The following is a 14,537-nucleotide window of genomic DNA, read 5'->3' on the forward strand; positions in this document are numbered from 1 at the left end:
TTTTCTCTTACCTCCAGCCTGGGTGATCTTACTGGGGACGAGAAGGGCCTCTCTGATAAAATTACCAGAGACTACTTTGGTCTCCAAGGAAAACAGGGAGAAAACTATCCTGAGGCCACAATGATAAGCATGGAACCCAAAGTCTTTCAAACCTGTTTGTTGTTTAGTCTGCAGCTCTTCAGAGCTGGGTAGGCAGAGATGGTGCTGTGTGAGGGCTGTCAGGCCAGCGAGGGTCCTGTCGGAGAGCACTCCCGCCCTTGAGACCTTGGCTCACAGCTGGTTTTTCCATGAATCCCAACCACCTAGTTGTGGAGTCGCCCTCAGGCTGCGCATCTGCCCTGCCTGCCATTGGAGGCTCTCCTTTGGCACCGCCTGCCAGCCTCACCAGTAGCCTGCGGTACAGCAGCTGTGCCAGGCCTGCCCTGGGCCCCCTGTACTTGCTTGCTCCTGGAGAAGGCCATCTAGGGAAGAGGACCCTGCCAGGGGCAGCAGGATCTACAGCATACTCTGAAGCTTCTGGTCTGGACTCTTAGGGAGCATTGGGGCGCCTCTTTCCTATCTGCCCCTCAAACTTTACCTGAACTTGTAAAGGGTCTTTGGTCAGATGATGTCAGTTCAGTCAGCTGGGGAACACCAGTGGAGGCTAGGGTGCTGGGTTATAGGCCAAGTGGAGCTTTAGGCCTGCCCCGTCGCTACTGTGGAAGTAAAATGATCCTGGGGTGGAGAGAGAAAATGGGCGCCATTCCCTGTGTGTCTGTGAAGACAACTGACTCAGTCCCTCCCATCACCTCCCATGACATGGTCCCCCAGATAAGCAAGGTAGGTGATGTTTTTGTTCCTTTTCCTAACTGGTGCCTCATCTCCATCTCAAGAGCCTTGCTTCTCCCCAGAGCACTTTGGAGCTGCACTTGTGTGGTTGGTGTCTCTTCTAAAACCCGTAAGCCCAGTGTCTGCCCATATTAATTCACAACTCACCCTCCGGCTTGATGTGTGCCTTCCTGAGTCTTTCCTCGAGAGAACTAATTAATTTACAGTTCTTCAACTGGTACCTGCTGCCTAGTAAATGCTGTGTATCACCAAGGGCCTCTGGGAACAAGTGAGATTGTCCATGGTGGCTGTTCAGGTCTCAGCTACTGGCCCACGGCTGTCCTTGGACAATAACCACACTACACGGACAACTTTTCCACTGCCTAACTTGGATCCTGGGCTCTGTCCCTACAATTACTCAAGCCAACCCCGTGATTCCCTCATCTTTCCCCACCTTTGTCATGCTAGATGGCAAAGCCCCCTCCCCTGTACCCATCCCCATGCCCTGGGGGTTAGGACCCAGGGTTCTCACGGCAAATGCCCTACCACTGAATTATTGGCGTTTGGTTTTCTTTTCTTGCCTCTTTCTCCTCCCCTTACCTACTCCCTTTCCTTTCCCGCCTCTCCCTCCCTCCTTCCTCCCTCCCTCCCTCTCTCCTCTTCCTTGCTTTCTTCCTTTGAGACAGGGCCTGTCTGACCATGAACTCAGCCCTCCCACCTCACTGCCCAGCCATAGGCTCATGACATGTGGCACTTAGCCACCAACTCCCGCCTTCTTCTGTAAAGGCCAACCCAGCTGCTTGTTGTTGGAGGGGACCCCAGCATGTGGCCAGTCTCAGTTTAGACTCCAACCACAATCTCCAGGGAGCCGTGCTCCCCCATCTTCTCTGAGATCACCTCCCTCCTGAACAACTGCTCATCCTCTTCACACCCTCCTCCTCCCCTGCCCACTTTTTCTCACCTCTTTGAGAAAAATAGAAGCAGATCCGGGCAGGAAGGCTTTCCTCTCTCCTTCCCAGCAGCAGATCAACACACTGAGCAGCAAAACTGGCTGTCCTTGCCACTGTGCCCAGCAAGGATTTCTCACCTTGGGCCCTGATCCCGCCCATCTTGTCCTGAGGGCTGTCGGGAAGCCCACCTACTCTGTAACCACCAACGGCTTCCTCTCTCTGGGACCCCATCCATCAGTCTGTAAATTCCTCCAACTCTATAAAAGCAAACAGGTGAGACTCCTTCCCTGTTAAAGAGCATATGCATCTGAGTCTGCATTCAGAGTCCCCACATAAAAAGGCAGCTGTGGGGGCTGAGGAGATGATGGCTCAGTTCTTCAGTGCACTGGCTGCTTTTCCAAAGGACCAGGATCAAGTACCAGCACCCACACAGCAGCTGTCTATAACTCCAGTTCCAGGGAATCTGACACCCTCATACTGACATACATGTAGTCAAAACGCTAATGCACATAAAAAAATTAATCTTTTAAAAATCTCAAAACGCAGCAACTATGGCCAGGCTGTAAGGCTATAACCACAACATAGATCGGGGCTTGCTGGCCAGCTAGCCTAGCCATAAAACTGTGACTGTAGACTCAGTGAGAAGCTCTCACTCTAAGGAATAAGGTGGGAAATAGGCCAGGACACCAGAGTCTTCCTCTGGCCCAAGAGCTCCCTGACTCCTATGCCCGTTCTGTCTTTACCTTTCCCTTTCTTCACAGCCAGCTCTCTCCATCCGGAGTCCTCTGCAGTCCTAGCTCCCACTGCTCACACCTTGTTGGCTTTTCAGATTGTCACAGTGTGTCCCCATGCCTATTCAGTTCAGTCAGCCCCTGTCCGGCCTTGCCTGTCATTTGACAGGTCACTGCTTTCCACACTGGGCTCCCATGACCACACACCTTAGTTTTCTTTCTGCCTCACCATTGGCCAGTGCTGTCTTTTCTACACAGCCCTCAGGGCAGGTTCCCCCCAAACCCCCTTTTCTCCTACCTACATTCTCAACCACTGGCTTCAGAATCCACTTCTCCAGTCTTACTGTCACCACTGACCCCTGGGTTCTCTTCCAACTGATGGCTTCACATGTCTATGTGGATGCATAGTGCCCAACAGGTTGCTCATGGGATTTGTTATAGCCAATGAAATGCTGGGGGCCTAATGTAAGCACTATACTCTCTTCTCTCTTTCCATATAAAAGTATGATCACTAATATTCCCCACACAAGTCTGCATCCTAGATGGACAATGGCATAGAGGTAAGCCATAATAAACCACAGCTAAACCTCGGAAAGAAGTGTGTATGCCATCAGAGACGGGGGTGGTGGATGTTACCACAGCATGACTAGCCTGGCCTATGTACTCCATAGGTTCACAGTCCCAGGCGGTTAGGGAAATCACTCTAAATTGTATGCAATGAAGACTGGCCCCGCACTGGAAGCAAGGTGAGGAGACATGTCTACCTCAGTGATAGGAAAGCACCTCGTGGGAACGCAGTAGGGTCCCTGCTCACACAGGAGGCAGGTTCCATTGGTTACCATAATTGCCCAGAAGATAAACAACAATGTGGCTGCCGATGAAATTCAACACAAGCCACGTTTTCCAGCTCTAGAACAGATGCCTTACCTTTGGCTAAATGCCAGAAAAAATGAACAGGTTTAAGGAACCTTTTATGAGAAAAAAATTTATAGGTTATTGATGGGGACAGTCTCATTATGTAGCACAGGCTGGCCTCCAGAACTCAGCAATCCACCTGTCTCAGCCACCTGTCACGCTTATAGGCGTGTCTCAGTGGTCTTGGAAACCTCTTACACTGCACTTTGGAGTTTGGTTTTGGTCTGTTTTCTTTTAAAGATTTTATATATATATATATAATCAATCAGCCAGGCAGTAGTCGGCACACCTTTAATCTCAGCACTCAGGAGGCAGAGGCCAAGTGGATCTCTGTGAGTTCGAGTCCAGCCTCATCTACAATTTGTTGCAGGGCAGCCACAGCCACAGTAAAGCTCTGTTTTGGCTTTTTGAGACAGGGTCTCTTTATGTAGTTCTGGATGCCCTGAAGTTCACTATGTAGAGAAGGCTGGCCTTAAACTCAGAGATCCACCAGCCTCTACCTCCCGAGTTCTAGGACTAAAGACGTGCACTACCATGTCTGGCTGAAAATCCTTTTGTTTATGTACATGCCTGTGCATACTGAGTACAGGCAACAGGGAGCAACCTGGATTCCTTCCGGTTGGAGTGACTGGTGGTTGTGAGCTGCCAGGACTGGAACTCTGATCCTCTGTAAGAGCAGCACGGCTTCTAGCAGCTGAGCAATCGCTCCTACACCCAGGGTCACTTTTAACTGCAGCATGAAACAGAGAGGAGATTAGAGAGCACTCAAAGGAGCAGCAAACCGGGGATATCCATCTCCTGCCCTTTCCAAGACATGGAGTGAACTGCTGCAATGTCTTGAATGAGGGTATTCATTTTGCCGGAATGAACATAGTTGATTTCTAGGAAATTATTATAATCATCCCTCTGTACCTGTGGAGGGTTGGTTCAAGGACATACCTCCAACATGGAACCCAAGATCTGTCTAGGACCAAATTCCAGACTTCCTCACTCCTGCCCTCAGATCAAGGCCTGTGGGTCCTAGGCTGTAAAGGCACGCCCTGAACCCTGCAGGTTAGAGTTGAATCCAACCACCAAATGGCGGACCAAGGGTCCCATGCTGACTTGAGACTCAGCTTCAAGGGTCAGAGGACCTTCGGTGCATATGCCGCTCATGCAGTGTTAGCCTTTCAGGCTTCGGGCCTTGGGTGCAACATTCTGCTCCAAAGCACCCACTCCTCTCTCTTTCCCTATTCCTCCTGTGAAGATCATATACAGCTGCACTCCTATATAGGGACGCTGCTGGTGACATCATAAATGATCACAGCCAGGGCCCTAGAGTCATTCAGGACTGTGGGAGCTAGGACAGCAGGAGAGGACACTCAGAAGATCCACTTGGTGGGAGCGAAGGCTACTTCTAGGACTGCCCTTAGAGCCTCCTCACCCAGCCTCCCACTGCCACTGGGGCAGGCCCGGCAGGGGGCCGCTGGACCATCTGCAATGTGATGGGCTCTGTGTGAGTCAACACTTTCCTCAAGCACCAATACCTCGGCCCTTCCACATACATTCTGCACGTGCCTCCCCAAACAGGAGGAGGAAGAGTTACCAGCCATGTCTTTAGGTCACGGCAGGACCTAGTTACATCAGGAGCAGAGGGCACCCCACGCTCTAGAAGCCTACTGACATGAAACAGCAAACAGGGCGGACTTTGGAGCCAAATTGGCTTCCTTTCATTATTTGCCTCTGGACAAGCAGGGCAACAGACAGCCATCTCAGAGGAGCAAGCCCAGGAGATAATGCACATTGATAAGAACAGCGCTTTGAAATGCTCTCCATAAGGAACTAAGAGAGGCCTAATGTCCTACTGAGCCCCTTGGGCCTCCCAGCTGGCTGCTGCGGCCGTAGCTCTCACCAGCCCCTGCACCCCAGCACTTAGTGTTCCAGATACACCGATCAAGGTCTGTTTTAATCTCCCTCCCCCCACCCTCTCGCTCATAATTGCCTGGGTGATCTCTGGACCCCTGCCTCTGTGGGCTGTCTGTTCTGCCGGGAGCAGAAACTCTTCCCTCCTTCTTCACCAGCTACCTACTTAAAATATCAATACCTCATCCTACTGGGTATAGTGGCACACAGCCAGCATTCAAAGATCTGAGGCAGGAAGGTCTTGAGTTTGAAGCCAGCCTGGGCTTTACAGTAAGATCCTATCTCCCAAACTCCAAAATTGTGCCTGAATGCCAGTTTTCCCAAACACAAGTTGTGTGAAACAGCCAAGTTATTATGAGGATGGAACAAATAATGTCTGCCAATAACACCAACATGGGGTCTAGCCCAACACACTTAAAAAATGAAGGAGCGCTGAGTTTGGTGGCACCTACTGTCATCTTAGGACAAGGGAGACGGATGCAGGAAGATCAGGAGTTCATGGTGATCCTCAGCTCCTTAGAGCAGTTGAGACCAGCCTGGGCTATCATATAGCCTGTGACAAAAAGCCAGAATAAAGAAAGCTGGTGCCAGCTAGTGACATGTACCCATGGTCCCATGAGAGACTGAGGTAGGCTCATTTGAGCCTAGAAAGGGTAATATAGGAATGCCATCTCAAAAAACAAAGCAAAACAAAACAAAATTCATATCATGGCATATTCCAGCACTCAGGAGGCAGAAGCAAAACACTTAGGAACTCAAGGCTAGTGTGGGCGATGAGACTATCTCAAAAAAAAAAAGATATACATATATATATATATATATGACTCTAGCCCCATCCATCCTTGGGGCTAGAGTGGGCTCAGTGGTTAAGAGCACTTGTTCTTCTTCTAAAGGACCCAGTTCTTGGGAGGCAGAGATCCACCGGATCTCTGAGTTTGAGGCCAACCTGGTCTACAAAGTGAGTCCCAGGCCAGCCAGAGCTACACAGAGAAACCCTGTCTCAACAACCCCCCCCCCCCAAAAAAAAGGACCCAGTTTAGTTCTCCAGCACCCACATGGCAGGTCTCAACTGTCTAATTCTAGTCCCAGGGGATCCAACACTTACAAACCCTTGGCTGATATACAGTGTGCACTAACCCTTGAGTTGGCATGGTGGTATTCAGTATAAAGGCAGCACCCGGAAGCCAGTATAGGATCAGGAGTTCCAGGAAGTGGTATGTAGTGTTTGTTACACATGTGTGTGTGGGGTTGGGTTGGGGTGGGGCTCGAGGGTATAGCAGGGCCAGGTTGACCGAGGACTAAGGACCAGGCTGTGAGAAAGCCACCCATCTTTCCATGAATATTTATTAAGCAGCTACCACATGCCAGGCTAGTTTTCACTCTAGGCAGAGACAAGAAAGACATAAGTCTGCTCTCATGAAGTTTACATTCTTGTGAGGGTAGAAAAGATCAAGGTTACAATGAAAGTGGCCAGCCAGGGACATAAAGCGGGTGGGCAGAGACAATGCTTGTGAGCCTGAAGAGCCGCAAGGCCTCTCTGAGGTCCCTGGGATGACAGGGAGGAGCCAGCCACCCACTCTGGGAAAGCATCCAGATGGATTTTAATCTAGCTCCTTTGAACCCTGGGCCATCATCTGAGAGGGTCTCAAAGTAAACAAATCCAAAAAGAGTGAAAGCCCCCCTTTATTACGGAGGTTTCCAGAGCAGGACAGGATAGAGGAGCTCGCCTCAGAGAAGGGCCTAGCTGGCCCCTGGCCCCTTCCCTCCCCGGCCTGGTACCCCAGACTTCCTTGGCATCAGTCTGACTCCTTTGCCCTCACGTGTCTCCAAAGTCTCAGTCCAGACCCCAGGGCTGGGCCAGCAGGATGTGTGGCAACACCCAGTCTTCAGACAGGCCTCCTGGAGCACCAGCTGGATGGGTGGGGCCTCCTGAGCACCCTTCCTGCTTTGCAGCGCCAGGTCCTTGGGGTCACAGGTTGGGTCTAGTCATCAGGATTAAAGAGATAGTGACAACACCAAACAGAGGGTGAGCCCTAATCCCAGTAGGCTAGAGAGCACACGAGAAGGACATGACACTGGAACCTCTGAGGAGGAGAGGAGCCACGTGGTACAGTAGATACCCAGGGCAGGTGGGCAGCTGGGGACGGGAGAGGATCACTTCTTCTTGGCGCGGTCGGCTGCGTCCAGGGCAGCCATGTTTCTTGCAGCCGTGATGAGGTGGATGACACTAATGATGGACTTGAGTAGAGCGATGGGAGCTGTGATCCACAGGCCCATCCGGAAAAGCCCCACAGAGCCGACTACGGGGAGGCAGAGAGAAGAAAGAAGGGAAGCAGGGATGGAGGGGTGCGAGACAAGACGGAGGCCTCCCCCCCATGCAGGGCAGGGTGGACCCCCACCTCCACCCCCTTTTCCTACCTAGTGGTCCCTCGGAGAAATTGAACAGGTACAGGAGGCAGTAGAAGAGTTCATTTCCAGCACACAGGGTGAACAGAGCAGGCTGCACACAATATAAGGCTGCCTAAGACGTAGGGTCATGTCCCTACCGTAACCCACAGGGACTTCTGTCACAGACAGGAGAATGCCTCTCAGCCAGCTGCACACTGCACTATACTGCATACTTTTTTGGTGTCATTGCCCCCCCCCAGCCCCCCCTTTCATCGTCACTGCTGCCAGGATGATGTGCAAAGACCTCCCACCAATTATCCTCTACCATGCATGCTTCCAAGGGTGCTCAGGAGGCCCCACCCATGCATGCTACTACCCACATGGCTGTATCATCTCTCCTGACCAGTGTTCAGCCTAAGACTTCCCATTTTTGAATCAAGTCAGGGCGGGGAAGGAAACGCTCACCCTAGAGGTATAGTAGATCCGAAGCACAGGGTTCCCAGACAGGTCGATCATTTTGTGGCTCTCGCTGCCTCGCACCACAGAACTTGGGGAGAAAAGCATGGGACGTCATGAGCGTTCACTGTACGGAGGAACTGGTGTGAAGCTGAAAACTCTATCTTGCTCAAAATCATACAGTTCCCCAGGTGGGACAGAGTTAGGATTAAATGCCCCACTACAAAGCACCCATACTTCTCCCCTCCATTTGGAACCCTAAAATATTCAGCCAGGCCCATGCTAGAAATTCCTTAAGCTACCTGTAAAAAAAATGACAAATCCACTCTGAGACTCAGGGATCACCCAGGGTCTTACGACAGGGGCATGCTGGCATGTGCCTATAGTTCCAGCACTCAGGAAGCTGAGGGAGGAAGACCACCACGAATTTGAGGCCTACCTGGGCACACACTGAATTCTAAGGAGCCCTGGGCTACACCACCCCGCCAGGCTGCAGCCGCCCCAGTCCCCAGCCCACTGTAGTGCTGTCCACTCCTCAGCACCCCCAGCATGAAAGCTGACCTGTGCAGATGCAGCCAGTGACTGGCCACGTCCAAGCTCATGCTCAGCTGGAAGAGAAGAGTGGCTCGCGGGTACAGCAGGGCCAGGTTGACCAGGAGACACATGGTGGCGCAGCGGTCCGTCAGCATGTCGAGCATGGCCCCAAATCGGGTTCCTGAGAAATAATAACTACTAAGTGGAAAGGGACTGTTAGGTACAGCGGACCCATGACGGGTGCCTGCTCTGCCGTACCACGCCATGCTGAGTATAAAGGAGTTTGAAAATGTCTACCATCGACTGCTAGAGGAGGAAAGCAGGTAGCCATCAATAGATGGTGAGGCCAGTAGGGCAGGGATTATGAGGACAAGAAATGAGAAGACATGGGGCCGTGGCAGGAGAAGTATTGGAGGAATGGGAAAACTCTATCTTCAACTCCTCTAACCCAGAACCAGGCCCCAAAGAAAGGCAAGCAGACCCAAAGTCTCAGGGGCAATTTTAGAGGTGGGTCTGGAGAACTCATTACAAAATTAGTCAGAGCTCTATATATCATCTGCTTTCCTCCCTCCTGGCACCAACCTCTCTTCTGGAATCCCTAATGTTTGTGCCTAGCACATAGTAACTACCCAGTAAACACCCTGTTGAATGGAATTTTGTTATTTACTTACATTTTTAAAAGTTCATTTACTTATTTTTTTATGGTCTAAGTGTCTATTAGCATGTGTGTATGTGCACTACATACATGCCTGGTGCCCACAGAGGTCTAAAGAGGTCATTGGATTCCCTGGAACTGGTGGTTGTAAGCCGTCATGTGGGTTCTGGGAATCAGATCTAGGTCCTCTAAAAGAGCAGTAAGCATTCTTAACCTCTGAGCACAAACTTAACCTTCAGCCCCAATCACTTATTTTTGCAGGATTTTACTGTGTAATCCTGGCTCTCGCTGTACTCAGTATGAAGCCTAGATGACTTCTGACTTGGCGCAATCTGTCTACCTCATCAGTGCAGGCATTACAAGCACGAGCCACCACGCCACACCCGAATGGAATTCCATTCCCACAGCTATGCCGAGTCTAGGTCTTCCACAGCCATCACAAACAGTGATCCATCCTCAAGAGCAAGCTTAAATCCCAGGCAGCGCTGCTTTGCTTTCTTACAGAGATGGTAATGAAAGAGTCCTCAACGAGGTTCTGAGGAAAAGGACAGGGGATGTTGGTACCGGTGGTGGTAAAGTTCTGTCACCTTGATTAAGGGCTCGAGCTGCGTGTCCATCGAAAGCGTCTAGAAGTCCGCTGAGTAGATAGAAGGAGGAGGCCGTGAAGGGGCAGCAGGGCATAAAGTAGAAGGAAATGATGGCGAAGACAATCCGGGCATAACCTTGGGACGGGATGGAAGAGGTACAGGGTGTGATCGGGGAGCCAGCTTAGGGTTCCTCGCCCTCCGCTGCTCTTGGGGCTGCAGGCAGCACTTACCGATAAGGTTAGGCACGAACAGGAAGATATTTTCCTCTGGCATCTTGGCGGCTCCCCCGTCGTCTCGGCCCAGGTTTGGAGGTGCAAGGTCTTGTCCCAGCCTCACCAGCGTGGTCTCACCTTTCAGCCCGGGGCATCGGCCGCTCCACCTGAGCCCAGGGCCCAGTTCCCCCGGGCGATCCCAGCAGTTTTAGAGCCCGCAGGGCGCCGGGGCGTGGGACACCCCTGGGCACAGCTCACGCACACCTGGCCTTCCGATGGGCAGGAGCTGCCGTCTCCAGCAGCGGGCCCCGCAGCTCCGGCTGCGCCTGGCTCCTCGAGCCTACTCTTCTGTCGGGGACGTTAAGAACATCGCAGGAAGGAGAGAGCGGCTTTTAAATATAAATAAATAAATTAAATAAATAATGGCTGAGGTCCCTTTAAGGCCGGCCTGCTTCCTTTTCCTGCCGGGGCCCCTTGGCTTCGGCTCGTACCAACGCACCGAGGGAGGGGAAAGACTCGAGAGCCATCCGCAAAGGAAGAAACTGAAAAGGGAGCAGCAGAAGAGACTTGAGAGGGAATCTGCATTTTGCATTTCACAGAGGGCGTAAACCCCTGGAGGCAACGGTAAAGCGTAGAGATTCCTCCGTCCCGAGTCTGCGCCTCCCCGAGAGATTGGGTGACTTAGTACGGCCCACATCGCTTCCCCGCCCACTACGCCTGCGACCACGGTCGCTCTCCCGGACCCAGGCTGGGAAGAGGTGGCTAGAGAGGCTCCGGGCGTGCCTATCGCCTGCTTCTAGCGCCGCCCTGGTGGTGGGAGGATTAGAGCCCAGATTCCACCCTACGTCATCTCCAAAACGCGTTGACATCACGCTGGGGTCACCGCCCCCAAGAAGGAACCTGGAGAGCCACTGCGACACGCTAGGAAAATGTCCTTAGTTCTAGAACCTCTAGTCTCCTAGCAACGGAACTATAGAACTTCCGGAAACATTTAGGTCTTTATAGCAACCCGGAGCAGCTCTCCCCTGTTTCCCCCTCTTCCCAACCTTCTTCCCTGGACTCCCAATCCCCTAGGCCCATCATATGGTCCCCTTAGAACTTTCCGTCTCCCCCTCCTGCGGAGTAGCCTAAGATTTCAACCAATCAGCCAGGTCGGGGGCTGATGTTGGCTGCCTTGCCTAAGGATGTGCCTTGGCAGAAAAGAAGGAAGAAGGGCTCTGAAGGGAATAGGGAAGGGAGTTGTTCTGAGCCCCTCCTGTCAACTTAGTAGGCAAAACAACCAATTTTTGTCAAGGACAGAGCTGAGACAGTAGGAAGTTTGAGCTATAGTCATGGACTAAACAAATCTGGGCTCTGGGAATGGCGTGAGACGGAAATCTGAGGGGAAGTGGGCTGGTTTCTCAGTCTAACACCAACTTTGTTTCCAGGGGGGATGGCATCCACATCTGCCAGGAGTGGGGACAAAAAGGACATCTGGCCATCTCAAGCTGCTGCCTCCTTAGGTGGAGGGCAGGTAATCGACAACGGAAAAGTGAACGTTGGGAAGAGCTACGCAAGTAGCTCCATCCGAGCCATGAGATTTGAGCCTTAGCCTTGATCCTTAACCCTGAGGCCCCACAGACTGCTTTCTAGGTCTAGGGCCTTCCAGTCAAATCACATACCCGAGCCTTCTAATACCAGAATCCTCAGCCAGAGCCTGCCGCAGCCTGGAAGACAGCAGACTGATGGGAATTTGCAGGCTGAGTTCTAACTTCCTTTCCAGAAAGCCTCATTATCCCGCTCTGAAGAATTCCTGACCCGAATCAGCACAGAACTTACAGATGAAGCACTGTTTATTGCTCGCTCCCATTTGAATCCTATGCCCAACAAGGAAAAGCAGACAAAAGACCAAGGGACTCAGATATCTAGACATGGTGAACTCTCTCCCTCTTCATCTAGAGACTAGTCCCCAACTCTCTTCCAGCCATAGCTGGTCTCCCCAGGAATCTGCCCACTCTTTTCCTCCTCATTGCCCGTCCTAGGCACAGTGCCCCTCACCTTCTAACTCACTCACTGTTGCTAGCCAGGAGCCCCTTGTTCCTATCTGCTCTAGCCACAACTCTTTCTAACCACGGGGAAAGTTGTTCCTTTAACTGGGGCCTCTAATTCCAGTGTTCTTCACCAAGACCCGAGGCACCGACACCCGGTGAGTGAGGCTCTGTCCTTCTCCCAGGACAGAGGAGCCTGTGGGGAGAGAGCAAGGGTTGACAGCATCCCAGCAGGGTAGGGGGAGTTTTCAACCATGAAGTTCTATTCTATTCCCTCCTGATGCTCCAGATCATGGTTCTCAGCCTATTCTGTTGTCTTCTGCCATCTCCAGCTCTGACAGAAATCGAACCCGAACCAAGGCACACCTTCTGCCATCTCCTCGTGAAAAGGTTTGTGTGAGGTTATTCAGTTCCAACATTTCCAGCATCCCCTGTGGCTGCTCCACGTGCTAGGAGTTAGACATTTGGGACACAGAATGCATGATATAGACTCAGCCCTCGAGGAATTCAGGGGTTGGTTGCTTTGTTTGTTTGTTTGTTTGTGATAAGGTCTCACTATGTAGCAGGTTGGCCTGGAATTTGCCATGTAGACCAGCCTGGCCTTGACATCACAAAGATAACCCTCCTCTGCCTCCCCAGTGCTAGGATTAAAGGTGCTCACCACCATGTCCAGCAGAATTCAGTTTAGAATGAGGGCCAAGGCAAGTTAATGGCCAGTGACAACACAATATGGAATGGTGCCTACCTAAGAAGAGGAAACAATAAGACTATTTTTAGCCCAGCCTCAGCTGGGCTGGGAAGGAAAGGCATCATGGAGCTTCCTGAAGAAGGAAACACCTAAAGAAAGAATTTTCCAGGGAAACAGCTCTAAGTATTCTAAGCAGTAGAGATTGCATGGACCAAGGGACAGAGAGGTATCATAGTGAGTGGGGTTGTGAGCAGCTCGGACGCTCTAGGACCTGCCAGGTGTGGTGGCATATGTCTTTAAACTCAGCATTCTGGAGGCAGAGCCAGGGGTTCAAGCTCAAGGCCAACTTGATCTAGATAGTGACTTCCAGGACAGCCAAGGCTGCTCTGAGAGACCTGGTCCCAAAATAACCAAACAGGAATTTAGAAAGTATACATACATGATAAAAGAGGCTGGAGAGATATGGTTCAGCAGTTTAGAGCATTTGTTGATTTTTTCTGAGGGTCCAGATTCCATTCCTAGCACCCACATGTGATGGCTCACAACGATCTTTAACTCCAGTTCCAGGGGATCTGATACCTTCTTCTGGTCTCCATAGGCACCCAGGAACACAAGTAGTACACAGACATATATGTAGGCAAAACACTAATACATATAAAATCAATTTTAAAAATTTCTAAAAGCCTGGTGTAGCAGTGCATGCCTTTAATTCCAGCCATTCAGGAGGTAAAGACAGGTTGATCTCTGAGTTCCAGGCCACCCTGATCTACAGAGGGAGTTTAGGTCAGCTGGGGCTATATAGACCCTACCCTATAGGTAGACAAGTAGATACTTCAAGTAAAAAGCAAACAGACATTAGATAGGGAAGGATGGATGAGCTAAAGGAGCAGGAGGCAGATAGGTAAATGACGACTGGATATGTTAACATGTGCTAATCGCTTGCTGTGTGCCAGAGTGTCCTGGAGTGCAGCTCTGAGCAAGGTAAAGCCCCTGCCCTCAAGAAGTGTAAGTGGGAGATGAGAGGTGACTGGGTGGGAAGATGGCCGAGTAACGAGTGGGTGATGAGGTGGACGGAGCTGGAGGCTGGGGAAGGAGGGCGTAGGTGGCTGTATGTATAGAGAAATGGGCTATGGATACATGGGGCATGGTGTCTGTACTCTGGGTGGTGTGTGGTTGTATGGGTGGGTGAAAGATGGAAGGGTACGACAGAATCCGTAAGTATAAAGAGTCAACAGCTCTTCTTTTCTTCCAGGGAGCACTCCCCAACATCCTGACAACTGGAGGATGAGCTCAGTCCTCCCTAGAACTGCTCTCTCTCGGCCTCTTGCCCTCCCCCCTATGTCCCTCAGTGAAAACCTCAAAGCCCCTCTTTTGCAACTGGCTAAACCTCTCATCTTGGGAGGAACTCCTGGTCATAAGCAGCGCCACCTTTGAAACCAAGAAAATCTTCTGGAGGGCCCTCCACCCTCCATGGGCAAACACTACTGAAAGAAAAGGTTTTAATAAAGAACCAGGGATCCTCCCTTCCCCAAATCATTGGCAGTGTTCTGGAGTAGCTCCTTGAGCGGAAGTGCCTTTATTCTAGAGGGAGATGGTGCATGTCAGCATCTCTCTAAAATCTAGTTGTCTGGCTCCTGCTAGAGCCAAACCTGTTGCCTGGTACCTTTTGGCTAGCCCTAGCATAC

The 14,537-nt window shown here is 51.4% G+C and overlaps 2 protein-coding genes across 4 annotated transcripts; one reads left to right on the forward strand and one right to left on the reverse strand.

Annotated features, from left to right (window-relative positions):
* Positions 1–6,631: 6,631 nt before the first annotated feature.
* Positions 6,632–10,654, reverse strand: Cdipt (CDP-diacylglycerol--inositol 3-phosphatidyltransferase). 2 transcript variants are annotated; one of them, XM_052198678.1, is made up of 6 exons: positions 10,156–10,638; positions 9,926–10,060; positions 8,711–8,864; positions 8,159–8,240; positions 7,724–7,805; positions 6,632–7,605 (listed from the first exon to the last, which is right to left on the reverse strand). In XM_052198678.1, the coding sequence occupies exons 1-6, from the start codon at positions 10,196–10,198 to the stop codon at positions 7,460–7,462; spliced, it is 642 nt and encodes a 213-aa protein (XP_052054638.1). In that variant the 5' UTR covers positions 10,199–10,638; the 3' UTR covers positions 6,632–7,459. The 2 variants fall into 2 exon arrangements, with proteins under 2 accessions (XP_052054638.1, XP_052054645.1); XM_052198685.1 differs by lacking the exon at positions 6,632–7,605 and having other exon boundaries at positions 7,724–7,822; positions 10,156–10,654.
* Positions 10,655–11,036: 382 nt separating this feature from the next.
* LOC127679119 (putative protein T-ENOL) lies at positions 11,037–14,374 on the forward strand. Of its 2 annotated transcripts, XM_052174733.1 has the most exons (6): positions 11,037–11,132; positions 11,565–11,650; positions 11,900–12,050; positions 12,289–12,322; positions 12,497–12,554; positions 14,105–14,374. In XM_052174733.1, the coding sequence occupies exons 2-6, from the start codon at positions 11,570–11,572 to the stop codon at positions 14,138–14,140; spliced, it is 360 nt and encodes a 119-aa protein (XP_052030693.1). In that variant the 5' UTR covers positions 11,037–11,132; positions 11,565–11,569; the 3' UTR covers positions 14,141–14,374. The 2 variants fall into 2 exon arrangements, with proteins under 2 accessions (XP_052030693.1, XP_052030686.1); XM_052174726.1 differs by lacking the exon at positions 14,105–14,374 and having other exon boundaries at positions 12,497–12,739.
* The last annotated feature ends 163 nt before the right edge of the window (positions 14,375–14,537 follow it).

Source organism: Apodemus sylvaticus, chromosome 1, assembly GCF_947179515.1.
Source record: "Apodemus sylvaticus chromosome 1, mApoSyl1.1, whole genome shotgun sequence".
Lineage (NCBI taxonomy): Eukaryota > Metazoa > Chordata > Mammalia > Rodentia > Muridae > Apodemus > Apodemus sylvaticus.

Excerpts from the sequence above, each read along its gene's own strand:
- Cdipt (XM_052198678.1), bottom strand. The coding sequence starts at position 10,198 with ATGCCAGAGGAAAATATCTTCCTGTTCGTGCCTAACCTTATCG. Across the intron at positions 10,061-10,155 it reads GTTCGTGCCTAACCTTATCG|GTTATGCCCGGATTGTCTTC; the intron begins GTAAGTGCTGCC and ends TCCCGTCCCAAG. Across the intron at positions 7,606-7,723 it reads TTTCTCCGAGGGACCACTAG|TCGGCTCTGTGGGGCTTTTC; the intron begins GTAGGAAAAGGG and ends GCCTCCCCGTAG.
- LOC127679119 (XM_052174726.1), top strand. The coding sequence starts at position 11,570 with ATGGCATCCACATCTGCCAGGAGTGGGGACAAAAAGGACATCTGGCCA. Across the intron at positions 11,651-11,899 it reads CCTCCTTAGGTGGAGGGCAG|AAAGCCTCATTATCCCGCTC; the intron begins GTAATCGACAAC and ends CTTCCTTTCCAG. Across the intron at positions 12,323-12,496 it reads ACCCGAGGCACCGACACCCG|CTCTGACAGAAATCGAACCC; the intron begins GTGAGTGAGGCT and ends TGCCATCTCCAG.